Source organism: Scylla paramamosain, chromosome 11 (genome assembly GCF_035594125.1).
Source record: "Scylla paramamosain isolate STU-SP2022 chromosome 11, ASM3559412v1, whole genome shotgun sequence".
NCBI lineage: Eukaryota > Metazoa > Arthropoda > Malacostraca > Decapoda > Portunidae > Scylla > Scylla paramamosain.
This window is the reverse complement of record NC_087161.1, coordinates 10,705,446-10,732,142: the sequence shown is the minus strand read 5'-3', so window position 1 is coordinate 10,732,142 and position 26,697 is coordinate 10,705,446. Positions and strand designations below refer to the sequence as shown.

At 41.5% G+C, this 26,697-nt stretch overlaps 2 protein-coding genes across 12 annotated transcripts in view; one reads left to right on the top strand and one right to left on the bottom strand.

Moving 5' to 3' along the window:
- The window catches only part of LOC135104938 (thioredoxin domain-containing protein 16-like), a 428,690-nt gene that overhangs the window by 308,227 nt on the left and 93,766 nt on the right, over positions 1-26,697 (top strand). For all 10 annotated transcript variants that reach the window (XM_064012732.1, XM_064012729.1, XM_064012731.1 and 7 more), the window contains one exon: positions 24,068-24,336. In XM_064012732.1, the coding sequence (XP_063868802.1) occupies positions 24,068-24,336 (269 nt within the window). The remainder of the gene's footprint in view (positions 1-24,067; positions 24,337-26,697) is intronic.
- The window catches only part of LOC135104939 (uncharacterized), a 116,740-nt gene that overhangs the window by 58,688 nt on the left and 31,355 nt on the right, over positions 1-26,697 (bottom strand). The window contains exon 2 of one of the 2 annotated variants that reach the window (XR_010270613.1): positions 19,941-23,388. Coding sequence is in view for 1 of the 2 variants with exons in the window: in XM_064012739.1 (XP_063868809.1) it covers positions 22,167-23,388 (1,222 nt within the window). In the remaining variant the exon portion in view is untranslated. Of the gene's footprint in view, positions 1-19,077; positions 23,389-26,697 lie in introns of those variants that run through there. The other variant, XM_064012739.1, reaches the window with a different exon arrangement.

The following is a 26,697-nucleotide window of genomic DNA, read 5'->3' as shown; positions in this document are numbered from 1 at the left end:
AAGCTCTCTTTGTTCCAGGAGAATTTTTTCCATCACCCAATACAGCTGTTGATGACAAACACACTAGACATCGCCTCCATGATACTTCCCCAAATCACTCAGCACCTCTAAGTACACCCTCGTAAGGTACAACGCTTACAAACCATCCCTCACTCACCCTTACTGGGGACCCTACGCCGTCCTGGCATTTCGCCTCATTTTAGCCGGAGGCAGCGACTGGGTATCAATCGACCACTTAAAACCCGCCTACCTTGAGGAAGAGGATTCCACGCCTACATCGCCACTTGTTGACAACCCAACTTCTACCTCACGCCACCCATGTGCACGTCCTCCTGCACCATCTCCTAAAGATGAACCTCGCCCGACCTCATCCCACACTGGACGGCTCATCCGACAGCCTGACCATATTGACCTCTGACCAGGCAGGGACTCTCTCGTGGTGGGAGTATTTATAATGTTTTAAGTCAGCTAAAAGGAAGGCATGGAGTTCCCATTATTCTTCCCTCTCCTTCACTTCCACCTGAAGAACATGGGATTTCATCCATGCCATGGGAGGGATCCAGACACACTCTCCCATCCCCCTCCAAGGTCCACATGGACAACAACTCAATGACCTCCAGAAGGCAGAAGTTCTGGCCTGGTACTACCACCTGAAAATTGGTTGTTCTTCCCACCCTTCACCCACCTCCAGACCTCACTCCAGTCATCACCACTGCAGTCATCTCCTCTGGGACCCAAGAACTGACACAGCCCTTCACTCAACAGGAACTGACCACAACACTTGGTCACTCAGTCCCCTTACCCACCTCAGTGGTCACCAGGACCTGACCTCATCCCATTCATGTTCCTCAGGTGTTCCAAGACACCCTCCTACAGCTCTGCAATACCAGCTGGCCACAAGGAATCTTCCCTACCTGCTGGAAGTCCTCCACCCTCATCCTTATCCCCAATCCTGGTAAGCACCCCACACTCCCTGCCTCATACTGGTCCATCACCCTCCTCTCCTATGTAAGGAAGCTCATGGAGCTCTTGGTGGCCACCCACCTCTCCTAGTGGCTGGAGGAACACCCCCTTAAGGGAGTACCAGTGTGGCTTCGGACTCCACAGAAGTACCCTGGATGTGCTAAGTCAAATGGAGTACTACATCTGTGACACTTACTGCCAATGTCAAGCCATGACAGTCTTTTTCATAGACCTGGAAGGGGCATTTGACTCAGCACCTCACAAGGACATTCTCTATAAGATGGTAGGAATGGGCATCCAGGGACCCACTCTCACTTGGCTCCATGACTTCCTCACAGGCCACTCCTTTCAGGTGGCTGTGGGTGCTTCCATCTCCACCCCACATCCCATACTAAGAGGTGTCCCACAAGGCTCCATCCTAAGCCCTCTGCTCTTCAATGTCCTCCTTTCTGACCTCTCCCTACCTACACACTCACACCTCCTCATCTATGCTGATGATATTATCATCATCAGCAGGGCACCAACATTGGCAGAGGCACATGGACTCCTCCAAGAGGCAGCATTAATCCTGGGTGACTGTGTGACCACCTGGGAACTTAAAATGAGCACTTGTAAGAGTGCCATCATGTGTTTCACCCTCAAGTTTATGCCAGCACCACCCACAATCATCCTGTGTGGAGAGGCTGTCCCCTGCACCACCAACACACCCTCCTGGGACTGTGGCTGGATGGCCCCTGATTGTCCTGGTCCAAGACATGTGGAGTATCTCCTCACTTCCTGCAGCAAGAGGCTAAATGTGATGAAAAAGATTGCAGGTGTATGGTGTATGGTGTATGGAGAGCAAGCTGTGACTTCTTCCTTCAGTACTACATTGCCACCATCAGAGCCAAACTGATGTATGGCAGCACCATTTATGGCTCAGCAGCACCATCCATCTTAGTCAAACTGGACATTATCTAAAATGCTGCCCTGAGGATTTCATTTGGGGCCATGAAATCCTCACCCATCACTTCCATCCATGCAGAGGCTGGCATACCACCCCCCCTAATGAACCACAGAAGAAAGGTGCTATGCCAACACCTCTACCACATCAGGAGTCTGCTATCTTCCCATCCACTCTCTCTCCTCTACACCAACTCAGGAATGGGTGAACATTCACCTCACTAGCACCCTGGAACCAGGCAGCCACTTTTGGTGAGGGCCCTACTAGCCCACAACATCTTGGGTCTATCCTTACCTGTCTCTCAGGCCACCAGACCACACTCTCCTATACCTCCCTGGCTGAACATCTCCTACATGGTCACATTACAAGTCCGTGGCCTTCCATCCAAGTCCACACTCTCCTCATTGGCAGCATCCCTCTTCCTGCCGATGGACAAGACAAACTGCCATCAATGATGGCTCCCACTCCCCATCACCACCAGCTACAACAACAGCCACCTTCATCCCTGCCACCTTCACCTGCAGAAGATGGAGACTCCCATCACAGATGGACGTGGTGACAGGGGAACTGTACACCACCAGCAAACCCTGTTACACCTCCACACCTTCCACCCCATAGGCAAGGCAATGACTCCTCATCCCTCCATTTTCTGCTCTCCTGCCATCCAATGTCTACAATCCTCATCTACTGCACACAGCAAGCCCTTCTCTGCCTCACTGCCCAGGGCTGGGAGAAACCTTCACTGGGTGCCCTTCCACTCAAGTGTTCACGGTAATGAGGTTGCTGATACCACAGCCAAGATGACCCTCTCCACCTCCAAATACCTCATCTCACATGTCTGCCACTCAACCTGGAACAACACGCTTGGTGATGCCCTGCGCATCACCTCCATGGACCAGTACCAGACAGACTCTTCCCTGCAACCTTGGATACTGCAACAGTCCTGCATCTTTGATGTCTCCATTGCCTGCCTCTGCCTGGAACACACAACACTCCCTGCTCATTTGCACCGTCTGCATCTGTCACCCAACACTCTTCTGCCCCTGGTCTAGGGCTGTCCTGCAGACCATCAACTGCTTCCTGCTCCACTGCTCTCATTTCCACTCCCACAGCACTGCACTGCACTGCCAGCTCTTGGCCCTGAGCATCATCACAACACTCGATTTGCCCACCCTCCTGGCAGCCTCAGCTGTCCACCCCTTACAACAACCACCTCACCTGTGCCTTTCTGAGGAAGACCAGCCAGCTGCCATGCCTGTGATACCCTCACAGAACTACACCCAGGGCTTATAAGGATCACTAGATCTTCATGGCCCTAACAACAACATGTTTTCAGTGTTTTAAATCTCCTAAGTTTCACAATCCTTGAGTTTAGTGCTATGACTGGAAAAATGCAAGTGCAGAACTCAAGGAGATACTGTACACTAAAAATATTTTATAAATTATTGACTTACAAACATAATGACATTGAAAAAAATTGTTGAGTGTGTATTTACCTAGCTGTGCTTTATGGGAAAAGAGCTATGCTTGTGTTATCCCATCTCCATATCTTTTAATGTCCAACTTAGCCCTGAATTCATGTATACTTTTTGGATTTACTATCTCCTCATCCAGACCATTCCATACATCAATGCTTCTATATGGGAAACTATACTTTTTGACGTCTCTTCTATGAGCACTTTTCTTCAGTTTCTTTCCATGTCCTTTAGTATCATATGCATCCCAAACATCAAGTCATTCTGCTCTACCTTCTCCACTCCCTCATATGCTTTATATATTGCAATCAGGTCCCTCTTTTCTCTCTTTTTTTTTTCCAACATTGGTACATGTAACCTTTCCAATCCCTCTTCATATGTCAAGTCCCTGATAATTGGTACCATCTTTGTTGCTGCTCTCTGAACTCTCTCCGACTTTTTTATATCCTTTTCTTATAGGGTGACCACACTAGCACTGCATATTCCAGTCTAGGTTTGATAAGTGATATAATCATCTTCATGATCACTTTTTCATCCATATACACTTATTCTTCTCAACAAGTTAAAGGTTTCTCCTGTATTTTGCTAATGTGTTTCTCTGGGATCAAATTCCCGGTCACTGTAACACCTAGATTCTTTTCCTCTCCTGGTCCACTCAACTTTTCACCATTCAACACAATTTCCTTTTACTCTCCTTGCACTCTTTCCAAATTCTATTACTGTACCTTTCTTTTGATTAAATACCATTTCCCATCTATGACTCCACTCTGATATGTTGTTCAGATCTTCTTGTAACACTCCAGAATCCTCTGCATTCTCAGTTTTTTTCATTGTTCACAAAAAGGCTCATGTAACTATTCATACTTTCATATCATTTATATAAACCGCAAGCATGTTTGGTGCAAGTTCTGAACCTTGGGGTACTCGGCTAGCAACTTTCCTCCACAATGATTCCTGATCTTTTACCACTGTTTTTATCTCACTATTAGTGAAGAAATTTTCCATCCATCTCAGCAGACCACCTCTTAGCCCACTATCATGCTTCAGCTTCCACAGTAATTTTCTGTGCGGCACTAAATAAACACAATCTACCAACCATCTCTCTCTTTCATTGTATCCACCACTCTAAAATAAAAACTCAGTAAGTTTGTAACATATGATCTCTCTCTGTATATGCATGTGTATTTACCTAGTTGTATTGTACAGATCATGAGCCAAAGTTCATTTTATCCCATCTCCATAACCATATTTATCCAGTTTCTCTTTAAATATGTGTACACTGTTTGCCACAACCATCTCTTCCTTCAAATCATTCCAGATTTCAATAGTTCTATACAGGAAGCTGCATTTCTTGATGTCACTTGAATGTCCACTCTTCTTTATTTTTATTCCCATGCCCCCTTGTCCATCTCTTTCCCTCTTCCATCTGTGGTACCAAGTCACTGCCAAAACGATAATTACTCCCAGTGAGGTCTAAAGCATTGTTCAGGGGTGCTGTGAACTTATCATTAAACCCAGCTGTGACCTCACTGAACGTTTCCCTTTGTGTCTCACAACACAAGGGGGTAGTCACAGCCTGCCCTCTAAAGACAACTCTCTTCCTCCACACAAAACTACAAGCACCTAATAACACACACACCCTTCACTCAAAAATTTTAAAATCATCATGGCGACTCCTACACCAGCCTCGGAGTCCCCATCTGGGGAGGGGACCATAAATGTCCCCAGGTCGGACTGCCTTTCTGTCGACGACCCTAAGTGTCTTGACACCCCCCTCAACTTTTTCTTCATTAACTTCTGCAACATTCGTGGTCTAAGATCTAATTTTCAATCTGTAGAACACCACCTCTCCTCTCCTAAACCTCATCTTCTTTTCCTCACTGAAACTCAGGTGTCTGAGGCAACTGACAGTAGCCCCTTTTCTGTTCCCTCCTACTTTCTCTATCCTCATTTTCGATCCAAAGCTGGATGCTGCGTTTAGTTGTGCAATGACTTAAACTGCTCTCGTGCCCACGCTCTTGAATCTTCTGAGTTCTCCACCATCTGGCTACGACTACAGAGTCACTCTCATACTAAATTTATCTGTGCTGTATACCTCTCACCTAACTCCTCTGACTATAAGAAATTCTTTGACTACTTAACTTCCAAAGTGGAGCACATTCTGACCCTCTTCCCTTTTGCAGAGATCTCCATTCTTGGAGACTTCAATGTTCACCACCAGTTTTGGCTTTCCTCTCCCTTCACTGACCATCCTGGTGAACTAGCCTACAACTTTGATATCCTCCATGACCTACAGCAATTGGTGCAACACCCTACTCGTATTCCTGACCGTCTTGGAGATACGCCCAACATTCTTGACTTTTTCCTGACCTCTAATCCTTCTGCTTATGCTGTCACCCTTTCTTCTCTGTTGGGCTCCTCCGATCACAATCTCATATCTTTATCTTGTCCTATCACTCCAATCCCTCCTCAGGATCCCCCTAAGTGAAGGTGCCTCTGGTGTTTTGCCTCTGCTAGTTGGGGGGACCTGAGGAGATATTTTGCTGATTTTCCTTGGAATGACTACTGATTCCGTGTCAGAGACCCATCTTTGTGTGCTGAGCGCGTAACAGAGGTGATAGTGTCTGGCATGGAGGCGTACATTCCTCACTCTTTTTCTCGTCCTAAACCTTCTAAACATTGGTTTAACACAGCTTGTTCTCGTGCTATACATGATAGAGAGGTGGCCCACAAAAGGTACTTAAGCCTTCCATCACCAGAATCTCATGCACTTTATATTTCTGCCCGGAACTATGCCAAGTCTGTTCTCCAACTAGCCAAAAACTCCTTCATTAACAGAAAGTGTCAAAATCTTTCAAGATCTAACTCCCCTCGTGATTTCTGGCATCTAGCCAAAAATATCTCCAATAACTTTGCTTCTTCTTCTTTCCCTCCTCTATTTCAAGCAGATGGCATCACTGCTATCACATCTATTTCTGAAGCTGAACTCTTTGCTCAAACCTTTGCTAAAAACTCTACCTTGGACGATTCTGGGCTTGTTCCTCCCTCTCCTCCACCCTCTGACTACTTCATGCCACGTATTAAAATTCTTCGCAATGATGTTTCCCATGCCCTCGCTGGCCTAAACCCTCAGAATGCTTATGGACCTGATGGGGTCCCTCCTATTGTTCTCCGAAACTGTGCCCCTGTGCTTGCACCTTGCCTAGTTAGACTCTTTCAGCTCTGTCTGTCAACATCTGCCTTTCCTTCTTGCTGGAAGTTTGCCTACATTCAACCTGTTCCTAAAAAGGGTGACCATTCTAATCCCTCAAACTACCATCCTATTGCTTTAATTTCCTGCCTATCTAAAGTTTTTGAATCTATCCTCAACAGGAAGATTCTTAAACATCTATCACTTCACAACCTTCTATCTGATCGCCAGTATGGGTTCCGTCAAGGCCGCTCTACTGGTGATCTTCTGGCTTTCCTTACTGAGTCTTGGTCATCCTCTTTTAGAGATTTTGGTGAAACTTTTGCTGTTGCCTTGGACATATCAAAAGCTTTTGATAGAGTCTGGCACAAAGCTTTGATTTCCAAACTACCCTCCTATGGTTTCTATCCTTCTCTTTGTAACTTCATCTCAAGTTTCCTTTCTGACTGTTCTATTGCTGCTGTGGTAGACGGTCACTGTTCTTCTCCTAAATCTATTAACAGTGGTGTTCCTCAGGGTTCTGTCCTGTCACACACTCTCTTCTTATTATTCATTAATGATCTTGTAAACCAAACTTCTTGTCCTATCCACTCCTACGCTGATGATACCACCCTGCACTTTTCCACATCTTTTCATAGACATCCAACCCTTCAGGAGGTAAACATATCACACAGGGAAGCCACAGAACGCCTGACTTCTGATCTTTCTAAAATTTCTGATTGGGGCAGAGCAAACTTGGTATTGTTCAATGCCTCAAAAACTCAATTCCTCCATCTATCAACTCAACACAATCTTCCAGACAGCTATCCCCTCTTCTTCAATGACACTCAACTGTCCCCCTCTTGTACACTGAACATCCTCGGTCTGTCCTTTACTTATAATCTGAACTGGAAATTTCACATCTCATCTCCAGCTAAAACAGCTTCTATGAAGTTAGGAGTTCTGAGACGTCTCCGCCAGTTTTTCTCACCCCCCCCCAGCTGCTAACTCTGTACAAGGGCCTTATCTGTCCATGTATGGAGTATGCTTCATATGCCTGGAGGGTTCCACTCATACTGCTCTTCTAGACAGGGTGGAATCAAAAGCTTTTCATCTCATCAACTCCTCTCCTCTAACTGACTGTCTTCAGCCTCTCTCTCACTGCCACAATGTTGCATATCTAGCTGTCTTCTACCGCTATTTTCATGCTAACTGCTCCTCTGATCTTGCTAACTGCATGCCTCCCCTCCTTCCACGGCCTCGCTGCACAAGACTTTCTTCTTTCTCTCACCCCAATTCTGTTCACCTCTCTAACGCAAGAGTTAACCAGTATTCTCAATCATTCATCCCTTTCTCTGGTAAACTCCGGAACTCCCTGCCTGCTTCTGTATTTCCACCTTCCTATGACTTGAATTCCTTCAAGAGGGAGGTTTCAAGACACTTATTCATCAATTTTTGACCACTGCTCTGACCCTTTTATGGGACTGGCATTTCAGTGGGCATTTTTTTTATTAGATTTTTGTTGCCCTTGGCCAGTGTCCTTCCTACATAAGAAAAAAATATTGCTTACTAATTTGTACATTGTTATCAGATCTCCTCTTTCTCTTTTCTATTGTAGTGTTAGTAAACCCATCTCATCAAGTGTTTCTTCATAGCTTAAGTCTTCCAATTCTGGTACCATCTTTGTCACTACCCTCTGTATTCTTTCCAGTTTCTGTATAGCCTTTTTTCTATGTGGACCCCAAATTACTGCTGCGTATTCCAATTTAGGATCTTTCATGCTTGTTACAATTTTCTTCATCATTTCTTTATCTAAATAGTTAAACACCATCTTAATATTTGTTAACAAGCTGTATATAGAGGTGAATATCCTGTTTATGTGTCTTTCAGGCAAATCATTACTCCAAAATTGTTTTCTTCATTACTTTTCATTATTATTTCTCCTCCCATTTTGTAATTCCATGAAGGTCTCTTTTTACATTTTCATATTTCCAACACATGGCATTTTCTGGCATTAAATTCTAGTTTCCATCTTTAGCTCCATGCATGTATCTTGTCAATATCCTTTTGTAACTCCTTTCAGTCATTTTCATCCCTCATTATTTTCATTATTTTTGCATCATCAGGAAACAGGCTCATATAATTATTTAGATCCTCTATCATATCATTTACATATATTTGAAACATAATAGGTGCCAACACAGATCATTGTGGTACCTCACTTGTCACTTTGCACCAACTTGAATCAGTTTCTCTGATTCCTGTTCTCATGTCCTTTTCTTGAAAATAATCCTCCATCCATCTCAATGTTGCTCCCTTTATTCCTCCATTCTCTAGCTTCCACATAAGACTTTTGTGGGGAAATTTATCGAATGCTTTTTGAGATCCAGGTATACCACATCAACTCATCCATCCCTCTCTTCCTCTCCATCTGTTACTGTCGTATAAAAGCTCAGTAGATTTGTGACACAGGATCTCCCTTTCCTGAACCCAAATTGCTTTCCTGTAATTATCTTTTCATCTTCTAGATATTTCACCCATCTGTCTTTAATTACTATCTCACAAAGCTTGCTTACAATAATTGTTAGTGACACTGGTCTATAATTTAATGGTTCCATTGTATTTCTCCTTTTGCATATTGGCACTATGTTAGCTCTTTTACATTCCCTTGGTGCTTTATCTTCTCTCAATGAGCTGTTAATTATATCCCCTATTGGTTTTTCCATTTGTTCTTTGCATTCTTTTAATATCCATTCATTTACTTGATCTGGTCTAGCTCTTCCAGCAGTTTCTTAATTTCTTGTCTCTTTACTTGTATCTCATGTATTCCCTCATTCTGTGATAACACTTTTGGTGTCACAAAATTGGTTTCCTTTTGTAAACACAGATTGAAATCTCACATTCATTAGTTCACTCATCTCCTCAGTAGTTTCATAAATTCATCCTTCCCATTTTAACTTGTTTATGCCATCTGCATGTTTCATTTTCCTGTTTACATATCTGTAGAAGAGTTTGGGCTCTTCCTTGGATTTTCTTACTGTGTCATTTTCAAAATTTCTTTCTTCTTCTCTTCTTATTATACCATATTTATTTCTCCTTTTGCATAATCCTCCATCCATCTCAGTGTTTCCATATTCTTCCCTAGTATTTGTGTTCAGTTTTCTCATCCTTTTCCTCCATTGCCTGTTCTTTTCTTTTCTTTTGCTTCTACACACCTGGCATCATACCACTGATGCTTTGCAATTTTAACTTTATAACTTGGCAGAAACTGTTGCACCCTGGAACTGTTTTCTGGCACTCCTCTCTTTCTCAAACTCCAGTACAGTACTTTCCTAGGCACCCTGTCATATGCCTTCTGCAAGTCCACAAAACACCAATACATCTTTCTGTTTCCTTCTAGATATTTTTCCTGTATCTGTTGCACAATAAATGGTGCATCTACAGTGCTCAATCCCCTCATAAATCCAAATTGGTGGTTGTGTATTTTGACCATCTCTCTCAGTCTCCCTTCTATCACTCTCTCTCTAGTATTTTCAGACTATGCTCCAACAGCTTAATACCTCTGTAGTTTTCACAACTTGATATGTCTCCTTTCTGCTTATACAAGTCAACCATTCTACTTTCCTTCCAGTCTTCAGGCATTTTCTCTGTGCTCCAAATCTTTTCTAACAATGAGTATGTCCACTTGACTCCAAACTCTCCCAGTGCTTTAATCATTTCTATTGTTACTTCAGATTTTCCTCCTGCCTTGTTAGCCTTTCCCTTCTTTATGGCTTTATCCACTTCCCTTCTACTTATGTTGGGTATTGGCCCTTCCACTGGTAATGTTTCACTCAGTTCTTCATATTCATTTTCCATGTTTAACAGGTTTGAGAAATATTCCTGCCATCTTCTTTTAATGTCCTCTTCCATCATGAGAATGTCTCCGTTTTGGTCCTTTACTATTGCTACTCCACCAACATCTTTCCTCATTTAATTTCTTACCTTCGCTACTCTGTATATAATCTTCTCTCCGTCTGGTGTATCCAGCCTCTCATACCAATCTCTGTATGTATTACTCTTTGCTCTGGCTACTGCTCTTTTTGCCTGCTTCTTGGCTTGTCTGTAATTTTCTTTAGTGGTGTCACTCTCAATGTCTTTCATTTGTTTCAGTGCTAACTTCTTATCCTTTATTGCAGCTTGAACCTCGTCATTCCACCACCATGTATCTTTCTCTTCTTTTGGTTTCCCACTCATCTTACCACAAATCTCTGTTGCATTTGTTACTAATATATCTTTCATATCTTCCCACACCTCCTCTGTTGTTTCTGGTAAGCTGCCAGTTCTATGTCTTTCCCTGAACGTTTCTTCAACTTTGTTTCTAAACTCATTATTCTTTTCACTTTTCAGCTCCCAGACTTTAATCTTCTTTCTTTCTTCTTTCCTTCTCTTCCTTCCACTTTTCATCCTAAAATCTGCTACTAATAATCTATGTTGCATCACCACTGGTTCTCCAGGTATAACTTTGCAATCCATTACATGTCGTTTGTCTTCTCTTCTTACCAGGATGTAGTCAATCTGTGTCTCATTCTGACCACTTTTATATGTAATTAGATGGCTTTGTCTCTTCTTGAACCAAGTATTCAATATTGTAATTTCTGTTGCTTCTGCCATTTCTACATTTTGTCTTCCAAAACCCATTCCACCATGGACTTCTTCATACCCATTACCACTTTCTCCTACATGTGCATTCATGTCTCCAGCTATTACTATTAATTCTGTTCATGCTATATTTTCTATATACTCTTCAAGTTTTTCTCTAAATTCCTCTTTCTCCTCCTCTCTGCAACCCTGCTGAGGTGCATATGCAGATACAATATGCCATATTTTTCCATCTCTGATTAGTTTCATTCCCATTAACCTGTCATTAACTCTTTTAACTTCAGTAACCTGTTCCTGTACATCTGAATGAAGAATAATGCCCACTCCATTTTTCTTTGTACTTTCTCCAGCATAATACACTTTGTAACCTTCTCCTATTTTTCTGGCACTGTTTCCTCTCCATTTAGGTTCTTGGATGCACAAGATTTTGATATTCCTTCTCTGCATTACATCCACTAGCTCTCTTCCTTTGCCTGTAAGACTTCCTATGTTCCAGTTGCCTATTCTAATTCTTGGCTTCTTTTTCCAGTTCTTGGTCTTGTTTCCCATTATCTTCTTTAACCACAGTCGTGGGTTCTGCGGTACCCTTTGCCCATTTTCCACTGGGTTGTTGCAGTGCGTCGCTTAAGGGGGATGCCCTAGCCATACTATTGTCCACAAATAACTCAAGATTCACTATTTATGTTTGGTCTTGTTTTTGACGCTCGGTTGACTAGACCTGTCAGCAACACTCCCCATTTATCCGGGCTTGTGACCAGCACTGAGTTGGGATGGCTTGCCCCCCCCAGTGGCTGGGTTTTCTTTCTCTTCCATCTCCTACCAGTTAATTCCTTTAGTGTTTAAGTCATTTACTAAGAGCACTTTGTTATTTTTCCTTATCGTTTCCTCTATGCTATTTATTGTTTCTAGTTGGTTAGTTTTATATCTATTGGTCTCCCATGCATTAGCTGTTGGTGGTATGTACGTCACAGTAACTTTCCTTTTCTTCACTTCCCTTGATCTTAAATCACAACACTCAAAATTTCTGCCATTCCATCACCATATTCCACTTCCTCACCAACAATATCCTCTTTTACCAATATCATCACTCCTCCTCCTCCCTTTCCTTTTTTTGTCTCTCCTCCATGTGCTGTAATCTTCCTTTGCAAATATCATCTTTATTTCCTCCTTTATACTGGTTTCTGTTAAACATTATCACATCAGGTTTATTGTTGTTTAGGTAGTCTTTAAGTTCCAATAGGCTTGACACCAAACCATCTATATTTGTATACATAGTTTTCGATCTTCTGCTTGGTGATCTTGAATGTCGTCTTTGTGTCACCATTTCCTCACTTTCATGTCCACAACTTTCCAAATAAATCTCCTCACTTGTCCCTGTGTTCTCTCCTCATTTTTTGACTGGGCCTCTTCTCTCAACTCTTTCAGTTTACTTCTCTCTTCTTTGTTCATATTTCTTTTTATCCATATTCCCTTCATTTCTTCTACTTTTGCCAATTTTCCTGTTCTTTGTAACATGTTCCACTGCTGACATGAATCTTATTTTCATTGGTCTTGTTCCATTTTCATCATACTTTCCAATTCTATAAGCCTCTTCAATTTATTCAACTATCTCCTTTCCTGCCCCTGCCACTTCTGCTATAATTTCCTTAGCCTTTTTTGCCTCTTCTTTCTCTCTAGCTATTTTCACGGGTAGGTTCTTCTCCTTGACCCCAAATACCACCACACACATCTTTCTCTGTACCATGTCTCTCACAAGATTACTTTTTTGCTGTATTATTTTAATCACTTGCTTATCCATGTCCTTAGTATGTTCCTGTTGCTGTTGCCTTATTATCTCCTCCATATCCATCTTTTGTTGTTGTTTTCTCTCTTCTTTCCAACTTTTGACTTCCTCTGTCACTAATTCTCTTACTTCTCCAACCTTAATTTCTCTCTCTTGTAAAGCTTTCTTTAACTCCTCATTCTCTTCCTTGAGTGTCTTGATTTCTTCACAGTACTTCATATTAAGTTCACTATTTTTGTCACCTCTTCTCTCAGTTCTTTGTTTTCTTTTTCTCTTTCAATTTCCCTCTTCTTTCTCTGTTATATTACTTGATATCTTTTTTACATTATCACCACCTACCTCTTTCTCTTCCTTCCACGTCTTTATTATCACTGCTAATTGATATATTTCTTCTCTTATTTTCACATTTTCTTCTTCAATTTTCCACATTCAATTATTTGTATGGACTACACTGAGATCCTCACCCTTGAATCCTTCAAAAAATTTACTGTGGTTGCTGCCATCTTCCCTGTTGATATCACAGAATGTTTACTTTTCACTGCTCTCCCATTTCACCCTTTTGGCCATTTCCCAATTTACACTTCATTTCCCCTGCACTCACATATCACACAATTCCCTGTTTTGGAGATAGGACTCAAGCTCAGCCCCCTATACAACCAAAACCTAGGTAGATCCTTGGAGCTGTTGTGTATGCATCCAATCAGCTGGGTGGTGTGTGTGTGTGTGTGTGTGTGTGTGTGTGTGTGTGTGTTTACCTAGTTGCATTTACCTAGTTGTGGTTTACAGGAGGGGAGTAATCTCATAGTATCCCATCTCTAAATCTATCCAGTTTAGTCTTAAAAGCATGGACAGTTACGGTATTTACAGCATCTTCACTGATTTCATTCCATGTGTTCACACTTCTGTGAGGAAAACTATACTTTTTGATGTCTCTTGTACAGTTAACTTTCTTCAGCTTCTTACTGTGCCCCCTTGTAATCACTGTGTCTACATTTATAAAACATTCTTTGTCCACATTTTCCATACCATTTATCATTCTATAGTCATTTATTGTATCCCCTCTCTCTCCTATTTTTAAGGGTAGGAATTTCCAGCATTCTTAAACTCTCTTCATAGGTCAACTTACTTAACTCTGGAACCATCTTAGTGACTGATCTTTGTACTCTTTCTAATTTTATAATATTCCTCTTTATATGCGGAGACCACACCACTGCAGCATATTCCAATCTTGGTCTTATCATGGAAATCAACAATTTTTTTATCATTCCTTCATCTAAATATGAGGATGCCATTCTTATTCTTTTTAACAAATTCATCATCTCTCCAGTAACTTTATCAATGTGTCTACCTGGAGTAAAATTTTCAGTAACTGTTACTCCCAAATCCACTTCCTCTTTTGATTTCTGTAACTTCACACAATCCATCTCATAATGATGTGTGTGTGTGTGTGTGTGTGTGTGTGTGTGTGTGTGTGTGTGTGTGTGTGTATGTGTTTTGTTCTCTCCCTCTCTCTCTCTCTCTCTCTCTCTCTCTCTCTCTCTCTCTCTCTCTCTCTCTCTCTCTCTCTCTCTCTCTCTCTCTCTCTCTCTCTCTCTCTCTCTCTCTCTCTCTCTCTCTCTCTCTCTCTCTCTCTCTCTCTCTCTCTCTCTCTCTCTCTCTCTCTCTCTCTCTCTCTCTCTCTCTCTCTCTCTCTCTCTCTCTCTGTGTGTGTTTGTGTTGTATTTACCTAGTTGTATTGTATAGGGCATGAGCCAAAGTTCATTTTATCCTGTCTCCATAACTAAATTTATTCAGTTTCTCTTTAAACGTTTACACTTTTCCGGAACAATCTCTTCCTTCAAATCATCCCAGATTTCAATAGTTCTATATGGGAAGTTGTTCTTGATGTTGCTTGAACATCCTCTCCCATTATTTTCTTCCTGTGCCCTTCATCTGTCTCTCTCTCCTCCATCTGTAGTACCAAGTCATTTTTGTCTATTCTTTCTATATTGTTTACTGATTTGTACACTGTTATCAGGTCTCATCTTTCTCTTCTTTTTTGTAGTGTTGGTAAACCCTTTCTATTCAAGTGTTTCTTTATATTTTATGTCTTTCAGTTCTGGTACCATTTTCATCACTACCCTCTGTATTCTTTCCAGTTTCCACATAACCTTTTTTCTATTTGGAGCCCAAACTACTGCTGAGTATTCCAGTTTAGGACGTATCATGCTTGTTATAATTTTCATCATCATTTCTTTACCTAAATAGTTAAACACCACATTAATGTTCGTTAACAAGTTGTATGTAGAGCTGAATATCCTGTTTGTGCCTTTCAGGTGATATTGTGTCCTGAATCATTACTAATAAATCTTTTTCTTCATTACTTTTCGTTATTATTTCTCCACCCATTTTGTAATTCCATGAAGGTCTCTTTTCACTTTTTCCTATTTCCAACACATGGCATTTTCTGGTGTTAAATTCTAGTTTACATCTTTGGCTCCATGCATGTATCTTGTCAATATCCTTTTGTAATTCCTTGCAGTCATTTTCATCCTTTATTATTTCCATTATTTTTGCATTATCAGCAAATGGGTTTATATAACTACTTAGATCCTCTGTCACATCATTTACATGTATTTGAAATATAACAGGTGCCAACACAGATCCTTGTGGTACCCACTTGTCATTTTGCTCCAGCTTGAATTAGTGTATCTGATTACTGTTCTCATTTACCTCCCTTGTAAATAATCCTCCATCCATCTCAATGCTGCTCCCATCAGTCCTCCTCCATTCCCTAGCTTCTACATAAGACTTTTGTGGGAACTTTATCGAATGCTTTTTTTTTTTTTTTTTTGAGATCCGGGTATACTGCATCAACCCATCCATCCCTCTCTTGCACTCCATCTATTACTTTCATATAGAAGCTTAGTAGATTTGTGACACAGGACCTCCCTTTCCTGAATCAAACTGCTTTTCTGTAATTATCTTTTCATATTCTATATATTCCACCCATTTGTTTGTAATTAATATTTCATAAAGCTTGCTTACAATACTTGTTAGTGACACCAGTCTATAATTTTATGGTTCCATTTTAATTCCCCTTTTGTATATTGGGACTATGTTAGCTCTTTTACATTCCCTTGGTACTTTTCCTTCTCTTAATGAGCTGTTATTTATATCCCATATGCATTCTTCCATTTGTTCTCTGCATTCTTTTAATATCCATCCATTTACTTGATCTGGTCCAGCTCTTCCAGCAGTTTCTTGATTTCTTGTCTCTTTACTTGTATCTCCTGTATTCCCTCATTCTGTGATACCACCTTCAGTGCCACAAAATCAGTTTCCTTTGTAAACACAGATTGAAAAATCTGACTCATTAGTTCACTCATCTCCTCAGTAGTTTCATAAATTCATCCTTCCCTTTTTATTTTGTTTATGTTTCATTTTCCCATTTACATATCTGTAGAAGAGTTTGGGTTCTTCTTTGCATTTTCTTACTATGTCACTTTCAAAGTTTCTTCTTCTCTTCTTATTATACTATATTCATTCCTTGCCTTTCTGTAATCTTCTCTATTCAGTTGTTTTATCATTTTCTTCCATGCCCTGTCCTTTTTCTTTTTTGCTTCTACACACCTGGCATTATACCATTCATATTTCCCAATCTTCATTTTATAACTTAGCACAAGCTGCTGCATCTCTCTCTATACTTGCTCAAAAAATATCTCATATTTTTTTGGGACTACTTTACCTTCAAATAGCTCTTTCCAGTTCATTTTTCCATGAAACTTACTAAGTTCTGGAAAGATTGCCTTATGCATAATTCTTTCTCCCATTTCTGTATTGTTCTTTGCTATGCAACACTTTCTTCCTGAGGTACTATTTCTATTATCACATGATCACTTCTTCCCGTTAGACACAAAATGTATACTTGGTCTACTTTCTGGGGTTTTTGTAAACACTAAGTCGAACTGTGATGGTTCTTCTCCTCTACGTCTTGTAGGCTCATTCACCCAGTGTGTCATTGTATTCACCATCATGGTATGCATAAGTTCTTCATTCCATGATCTGACATTTTCTTTCATTTCCATTTCCTCCCATTTGATTCCTTTAGTGCTAAGAGCACTTTGTTACTTTTCCTTATCATTTCCTCTATACTATTTTTTTGTAAGAGCATTTTGTTACTTTTCCTTATCCTTTCCTCTATACTATTGTTTTGTTTCTAGTTGCATACTTTATTGGTTGTCTCCCATGCATTAGTTTTTGGTGTTATGTATGTCACAACGATTTTCCTTTTTTCTCATCCTTTGCTCTTAATCACAACACTCAATGTTTCTGCCATTCCATCACCATATTCCACTTCCTCAACAACATTATCCTCTTTTACCACTATCATCTCTCCTCCTCCTCCCTTTCCTTTTCAGTCTCTCCTCCATATGCTATATCCTTCCTTTGCAAATCCTAACTTTATTTCCTCTTTTTAGTTTGGTTTCTGTTAAATGTACCATATCTGGTTTATTGTTCTTTAAGCAGTCTTTAAGTTCTAATGGACTTGACACCAAACCATCTACATCAGTATACATAATCTTTAAACTTCTGCTTGGTGATCTTCCGTGGCATCTTTGTGTTACCATTTCCTCACTGTCATGTTCACAACTTTCCAGGTGAATCTTCTCGTTTGTTCCTCTGTTCTCTCCTCATTTTTTGACTGGGCCTCTACTCCCAATTCTTTAAGTTTACTTCTCTCTTCTTCATTCATGTTGCTATTTTATCCATATTTCCTTCATTCCCTCTACTTTTGCCAGTTTGTGTGTGTGTGTGTGTGTCTGTGAGAGAGAGAGAGAGAGAGAGAGAGAGAGAGAGAGAGAGAGAGAGAGAGAGAGAGAGAGAGAGAGAGAGAGAGAGAGAGAGAGAGAGAGAGAGAGAGAACAATCCTGAGGATTGCTAAGTTGAATGAGACTGACTGAGAATAAAAATGGATGGAAGGAACATAAATGGGAAGGAAAAATAAAAAGGAGTAGGGGACAGAAAAAGAGAATACTTATTTCTCAAAACTTGCTGTCTCCCTCTAATTCTGCACTCACTCCTTACCCTTGCTGCTTATATTTATTCTTTCTCTTTTTCACTATACTCCTTCACCCCTCCTCCACTTACTTGCCTCTTCCACTGTTATGTCTCTTCCCCTCTTTTTCCTTTCTTCTCCCTTCTTTCTTGTCTCAAACCTCCCTCCCTTTCACTTCCCCTTCCCCTTATCTGTCAGAGATATGGGACAAGAGAGAGGAAGGGGAGGAGGGCTGGGAAGAGAGAGAGAGAGAGAGAGAGAGAGAGAGAGAGAGAGAGAGAGAGAGAGAGAGAGAGAGAGAGAGAGAGAGAGAGAGAGTGGATGGATGGATGGATGGATGGATGGATGGAGGAAAGGAAAGAGAGAAGAGGAGGGGAGGGAAAAGGGAGGGAAGGGAGAGGAGGACAAGGAATAGCGAGGGAAGGAGAGAAGGAAAAAGAGGGCAGAGAAGGGGGAGAAGGGATGGGGGAGGGAGGGGGAGTGATTGAGAGAGAAGGAGAGCAAGAGAGAGAGAGAGAGAGAGAGAGATATTTTATTGTTAGTAACAATATTTGTGCTTATTGTACTACTGCTTCACCTCACACCTATAGGCCTAGGCTTACAGGCCTAGGTGTCTGTAATATAGCCACATTAGATGCATGATAATTAACAAAGTACACGAGACTTACCGTAGGTCAGTTGAAGTGTACTTCTAATTTTTCGAGGCAAATCACCTCTGCTGGTGCGGAGATTTCACATGAGAGAGAGTGCGTCACGCGCTGCCGGCAGACTTTAAAGCAAGGACTCGACATCCACATGATGAACCAATTAGGAAATTAAGTAACCTGTAGAGCTTAAGGTAGGGAGGGAGAGGAGGGCATGTGAAATCTCCGCACCAGCAGAGGTGATTTGCCTCGAAAAATTAGAAGTACACTTCAACTGACCTACGGTAAGTCTCGTGTACTTTGTTAATTTTACTTCGGCAAAATCACCTATCCGCTGGGCGGACATTTCCCATGAGGCTTTGAAGCCATGTGGATGACGAGGGAGGATGCAATAGTAGAGAGGAAAAGGAAATGCCCCACAAGAAACAGTACTATAACTATTATTCCATGGAAGGATCTTGTACATGAGACAATCATACAATTGGTGTATAAAATAAGGTACATTGCATCCAACTTAATCCAATCTACAAACAATGTTGAAATATGGTAACAGTTCACATCATAAGGTAAACCTAAGGTATTAGATACTAAATACTTAAAATATCCGTGTACTGCAACACTGGAGTGCAGCAACAAACCCAAATCATGTCTTATTCTAGCACTGCATCCTGAAAGAGGTCAGAAGCAGCCACAATGTTTTTATTATAATATTTTGCAAAGGTAGATTCCCTAGACCAGCCCGCCTTAGCCATAATGCATGCGACAGGGACAGCCGCCACTCCAGCTTTTGAAGCTGCTGCTGGCCGCACACTACCAGCGGAAAACTTTGAGATGTCTATGCCGGACATGCGGAGAATGGTCCTGACCCAACGGGCAATAGTGTCTTTGGAAACTGATTTGTGGGGTTTTATGAAGCTAATGAGGAGCCTGGCATCAGTGTGCATCTCATCCTGTCTAAGCTCTTTAGTCACATCAATGTACCTCAGGAGAGTGCTACAGACACATAATCGTGGATCCTTAGGGTAACGATGGAATGTGACCCTGTTGATGTTAAAATTTGGTCTGGATTGTTTAAGAGTGCCCCCCAACTGTACTGAAATGGAGTGTTCATTAATGAGCATGTCTCTGATTAACAGTAGTTGTAAAGTTTGAATTCTGGCAGCTTGAGTTAAGGCCATCATCATAACCAATTTTAGCGTTAATTCTTTAAGGGTTAATGCATGTAAGGGGAACATGGACCTTAGTTTCTCTAAGACAGGCTGGATGTCCCAAGTGTCAGTGTACCTGGGCTGAGGAGTTCTAAGATTGAAAACCCCTCTCATGAATCGGATGACCAAAGGGTGATTTCCTGCCCTGCATCCGTCCACCACAATGCCGAGAGAAGACAGGGCACCCCTCGCAGTGTTCACACACTCATAACCCACACCCCTGTCAAAGGTTTCCGTCAAAAAATTTACAATGTGACCTACAGTTGGAGAAATGGGATCGACATTCCGTCTACCACAAAACAACGACCACCTCTGGACATGTGGGCGGTATTGCCTCTCAGTACCTGGTTTCCAGGAGGCAAGTATGATGTCCGCAGCAGCCGGCGAAACTCCTCGTTTCTGCAATTTTTCCCTGACAGAAGGCATGCCATGAGCCTCGTGTGGGACATGATGGGGTGTGGATCTGTTGTGGACGGGTGTGTTAGAACATTCCTCCTGTTCGTTATCAAACGTGGGAAGTCTATTAGCAACTGGAGCAGCATGCCCATCCAAAACTGGGACGGCCACAGAGGAACCACCATCCAGCCTCGTGCTTGCTCCGCACGTAACTTCTGAAGGCACCTAGCAATTAATGAGAATGGGGGGAAAATGTAAGACAAATCAAAGTTTGACCAGTCCAAGGAAAAAGCATCAAAATATTTAGCCTCCGGATCTGGCAACCACGAACAGAATGTATTAACCTGTTTGTTAAGCCTTGAGGCAAATAAATCAATGGACGGTGTCCCAAAAACATTACACAAGGTAGTAAAAATGTGTGAGTCGAGTTTCCACTCATGTCTGTCATTAATCTTGTGAGAGGCTACATCAGCCAAGGTGTTGTCCTTCCCCGGTATGTGCGAGCATGTAACCCATGAGTCATGTTCCAGACACCAATCCCAAATCTGGGTAGCAACATCATTACAGGACTTGGACTTTGTGCCTCCCATTTCATTGACATAGTTTATGGCAGTGGTATTATCACAAAAAACTCTAACATGTCTACCTTCCAGCTCATGTTCAAATGCTTGCAAAGAGAATAGAATGGCTTTCATCTCCAGGATGTTAATGTGAAGCTCCTTTTCATCCAGGGACCAAGTACCACTTGTAATCTGACACCCCAAATGACCCCCCCAACCAAGGCTGGAGGCATCAGTAAATAAATCGATGTCAGTACCTGGCCTAAAAATGTGTCTGTGGTGTCTGTCCACATTGTCTAATCACCGGGAAAGGTCTAGTTTCATGTCTGCAGTAATATTCAAAGGCCTGTCAAAATTACCGTACTCCTGTTTCAAAGCGGCAATTTTTCCCCCCTCCAACTTCCTGTAGTGAAGTTTACCTAACTCCACTGCTGGGATCGCAGCCACCATGAGGCCGATCACCCTGGCCACCTCTCGAATGGGGGCAACATCTTTACACAAAAGTTCTGCACATCCTTAGCGAATTTTGATTAGTCTACGCTCAGGTAAAGAGGCAGTCATGAACTTGGTGTTAATAACATTGCCTAGGTATTCAATACATTGTGTGGGGGTGAGAACAGACTTCTCCATATTGATACAAAAGCCTAACCTCTGCAACAGAGAAATGGTGGCCTGAATCGCCTGAAGACATCCTGAGTAAGAGTTACTGCAAATTAATGTGTCATCTATAAAGCTGGTGATAGTGTATCCTTCCTGCCTTAGAGTAGCAAATACTGGCTTCATCAGTTTGGTGAAAAGCCGAGGTCCCTCAGAAATGCCATTAGGGAGGCAGGTGAATTGATGGATAACACCTTGCCATGTAAAACATAAAAATCGTTGTTGCTCATCTGCAACCCTAACAGAATAATAAGCATGCCTGAGATCGACAGAAGCCAAAAAATCACCCTAGTTGATGAGCCTGATGGCCTGTTCAAAATTTTCCATTTTAAAATGTTTATATGGTATGTATTTGTTTAACCTCTCCAAGTTAAGAACCAGGCGAAATTCCCCGTTTTTCTTTTCTCACAAAAAAATAGGAGAGATAACCTGCTGAGTTTGTTTGTGTGTGACTTTAATGACTTTAAGCTGTAAAAGTTTTTTGATCTCTCCAGAAATTATCCCCTGTTGCACAGTGTTGAACCTGTATTCCAAATCATTAAAAAATAAAGGATGAACACTATCGACATCAATATCAAGGTGGCAATGCTGAACAATATCCAAAATGACAGGGTCACTGGTAATTTTATGCCACTCATGCAGGAAAGAGTGTAGTCTGCCAGCTTCAAAACATGCACTTGCCTGTAAGTTTACTGGGGCTGCCTGCTGCGGCCGCCCCGTCCCTTGGAGTTTTTTGGCTCCACATCCTGACGAGTGGAAGGCAGTCGTGGGGCAGCCCTGGAGCCATACCCCTGTTGCCCGTAGGGTTGGAACCTGGCGTAATATCCCCTACTAGCAGGCTTGTTCCAATATCCACCAGGGCGTTTACCTGCGAACTTGCTAGTAAAGGCAGGCTTTTTCTGCGAGAACTTACTCCGCAGTTTCTCCGCTTCCTCAATTTGTCTGGCAGACTGGGACACATCGTCGCCGAACAGAAAGCGAGTAATTGGCACCTTATCTGAACAAAGATGAGCATATTTATAGTTTATCTCGCGTTTCATGACAAAACGCCTGGCCAAATTGTTCCTGTGATTGGCATTGCCTAGCAATGCCAATGCACCATTTAGCATGCTCACCTCATGTGCCAACTTGGGGTTACCTTCCTGTTCAGCCAAATCATCCAGTGCCACTAAGGATTTGGTGATAATGGTTGAAGCCCACAGGATGTCCTTATTTACCTCCTTCAAGCGGAAGTCTGTCTTCCTGGCATCCAGCTTCAGGGCCTCCAACACCTGTGGGTTGCATTCCACTGGCGCAAGAGCATGGCAGTTATTAGGCCTCTTGACAACATCGTCCTCACACATGGCCTTGTAGTCCTCCTCTCTCATACCATTATCAAAGAGAAAGTTTACCATCTCTGCCACTCTATTGTCAATGTCAGCAACCACCGTGTCAAAAGGACCAAAGGCCTTAGTGCCCTGAATTAAGGTGCTGTCAGCAGGGGCAGCAGGCATCGACACTGCCTCATCCTCACTCATCCTGGCCGAGAAACCAGAAAAAGTGGCAGAACAAGGAGGTGACAAACCCCAGCCCCCCAGAGTACTGTCCTCCACAGTCACCTGCGCCGACCCAGTAGGGGGTGGTAGTTGCCGTCTGTCTGCCTTCAAGGCCTCCACTTCACCCCGCAAATCAGCCAAGGCGTCCAACACAACTGACCAAGGGGGAGAAGCAGGAGAAGTGCCGCGGGAACCACGTGCGTCAGCACTGTTACGTAATCTCACGCAACCATGCCTCCCACTCAAGCGACGAGATGAATGATCCCTGTGCCTGTCGTCATCATCTTGAGGGCGAACAGTGGACCCAGGTGGGGCAGGAGGGGAAGGGGATCGAGAGGCAGAGGACGCTTCACCAGACTCCGACATGGCTGCTGCACTGCAATAAGGAGAACAAAGCCGTAAGCTTCCCACACAGTTCCATCGTCAGTGGAGACCGATATACCAATAATACAACTCGCCCCAAAAACGGGTAACGAAGTTGAAGGCACTGTACCTGCGTAACAAGTATCGTGGCCTTATCTGAAAGAAAACAGCAAAAACTTGGGAGTCCGTATGACCCAGAATGACCGTGTCTGCCCGACGCGGCGATCAGCAAACAACTGCCGGCAGCGTGTGACGCACTCTCTCTCATGGGAAATGTCCGCCCAGCGGATAGGTGATTTTGCCGAAGTAAAATTATTAGATTCTCTCTCTCTCTCTCTCTCTCTCTCTCTCTCTCTCTCTCTCTCTCTCTCTCTCTCTCTCTCTCTCTCTCTCTCTCTCTCTCTCTCTCTCTCTCTCTCTCTCTCTCTCTCTCTCAAGAAAAAGTGGATCTGATGCCCCAGCATATACAGTAACTTATTCATAATATTTTGGGAGTGCCTGTACATGGACTTCCAGGTTCACATTGCACACTCAAAATGCATTGACCTTGTACTTGGGGGGGATCACTACATATATAGAGATGATTCATGTTTAATATTTAAATCACACTTTTCTATACAATGAGGGAATGCACAACACCATAAAACTGGTACATCATGAAATGAATGCTAAAGTGTAACAATTATTTTCAGGACCAACTAGATCCTGAGAGATACTCAGCTGTTCATGTTAGAACAGAGAATATGGATGAGGCTTCCTTCATCCAGCATCTCATCATTGTCTTCCTCCCGAGCCACACCTTTCAGTCCCGACCAGCCATGCCACAAAGCATACCGGGAGCACCATGGTCCCATTCCTTCAGAAGAAATAGAAAGAAGCCACAAAATGATTTCTTGACCACCATTAGCTATTTGGCTGCTGAATTGTCAGAGCCAGGCTTCATTTTTTCATGGCTTACATGGTGAGTCCTTGGCAAAGCATTATCTATAGTGGCACAGGATTTACACAAAATTTTCTCTATATAGCTTGTCTCAATAATTTCTGTAATTCCATAAAAGAAAAAGATCATGATCAATCCAATAATGATGTAGAAGGTATTTTGATAGTCCTCCCTGCAGCAGAGTATGAGAGATTACAGACAGCCTGGTAAAGGAGTTGATGAGGTAAGGGGTTTTGATTCCATTCTGTTTAAAAAATCAGTATGAACAGAATATCTGCATACTGCATATAGATGTTATACACAAAAGAAAGGTAAATAAGTCATTGTACAAAGCTAACTCCTGAGAAAAGTTGGCAGCAGCAACTCAGATCACCTTAATTCATTCATTTTTAAGATCCTATTATTTATTTATTTTTTTGTTTATACAAAATTTCCACTAGTAATGTTTAGGAAAAGATATTGTAAATATGTTCATTGTAAAGGAGAACAGTTGAGCGCAGTTGAACAAAAAGGGATAATTGTCTGGAAGATTACTAAATAGATATGGTAAGGATTTGAGTTTTTAAGGCACTAAATAGCACAAGATCTTCTATATATCGTGTTTCTTTTAATTAGATACACTGCCATTCTTGAAGTTTTATCTCAGTAATTGGACAACAATTACTGTTGTCATCTTCTCCCCAGTTTGCTTTCTTTTGCCACATAGCTTGGGGTTCCATCCCTTGAAAACCTTTATATAACTCCTTCAGTTTTGGGAAAAACTGGGGAATATTCACAGTCTCTTGCTTTATCCATTCATATACAATGCCAGCAGAGGGTTGTAGTTGTACTACATTAAATTTGTTTACACACTTTTCAACAGGAATATGTTTTAGCACATTTCCTCAAAATGGATTCCTGTTTTACTGTGTCCAAGTTTCCCAGAGTTGTAATATAAGATTGCTTATTTACAATGGTATTTTGCATAAAATTTTAAGGTCATTGCTGTTGTATCAATGTATAGGACGATCCACCTTTTTGTGTCTTTTTAGGATGATTCAAGTGTTGTCTTGTACACTGGAATTTACAGTAATAATTATGGGTAAGTATGTAGATGAAAATGAATTTTATTTTGAAAATCATTGTTTACACCATTTCTTTCTTTCTGGCTTGTAACTTAATACAGTGTCCTTGTATAGAGTACAACTCTCTTATATTGGAAGGATCAACTCATTCAACTTTACTAAGAGGATGGACTTTAAAGGTTATTGCCTCAACACTCCTCCTTTAACTGGTTGTCTTCAATCTCTGCTGTGTTGTTTCTATTACTGCCTTCCACCATTATTTCCATTGTTAGTGTTTTTTTTCTGAGACTGCTAAATGCATCCCTTTCTCCTCTTGCAGCCTTACTACATAAGACTTTTTGCTCATTTTCACCCTTATTCAGTCCATATTACAAAAGCAACAAAGGAAAACACTGGACTTCTCTGCCTGTTTATGATTCTTCCTATTTTGGCTTGAACTCTCTCTCAAAAGAGGAGTATCAGTACATTTCCAAGACTAAACTGGCTAACTTTTTGAAAACTCTCTTCATATTTTTTGTGCTTTTGACCATCCTCTTTTACACACACACACACACACACACACACACACACACACACACACACACACACACACACACACACACACACACAAGAAAAAAGAAGAAACACTCAATCAAAAGATTTTGATATTTATAAGGAAACAGCAAATGTTTCACCATTGGTACAATAATTTATCAAATTATTTTGATGTTGATAAGTCAACAGTAAAGATTTCATCAAAAGCACTCAAGAGAAAAAGAGAGAGAATTATAAATATTCAACTTAAAAATTTAAATCACCAGTATCCATGCTGACAGTCAAATTTCATGAACAGATGAATACTTAAAAATTTTTCCATCCATGATAGACTTCAAAAAAGCTAAGAGTCAGTAGTTTGAATAATTAGAGCAGTAAACCTTTTAATGAACAAATTGAATGTAGGCAAAACTTTCAATAAGAAGGATGTTGATAGAAAACAAAAAGTTTGGCTAGATGAGAAGTAAGCACAGAAACACAATTATGGAGAGTGATAAGGACCTAGTGTGAACATTTAAGTGTGTTTTTAATTCAGTAATCTTATTGCTTTAAAATTTTGTTATGGTATTGGTATGCATTTGCATATGATACAAAAATTAAATTAAATTTTATTTTGCTTTTTTTCACAGCCTTCAGTTTTCTGCCAGTTGATTACAAAAAATACTATAGAGGACCTGTATACATACTTACTACATCTTGTAAGGAAATTGCAAGATATTGTAAATATGTACTGCAAGTTCTGAATTAGAAATTTACTTGTCTAGAGACCTCCAAAGACATTTTA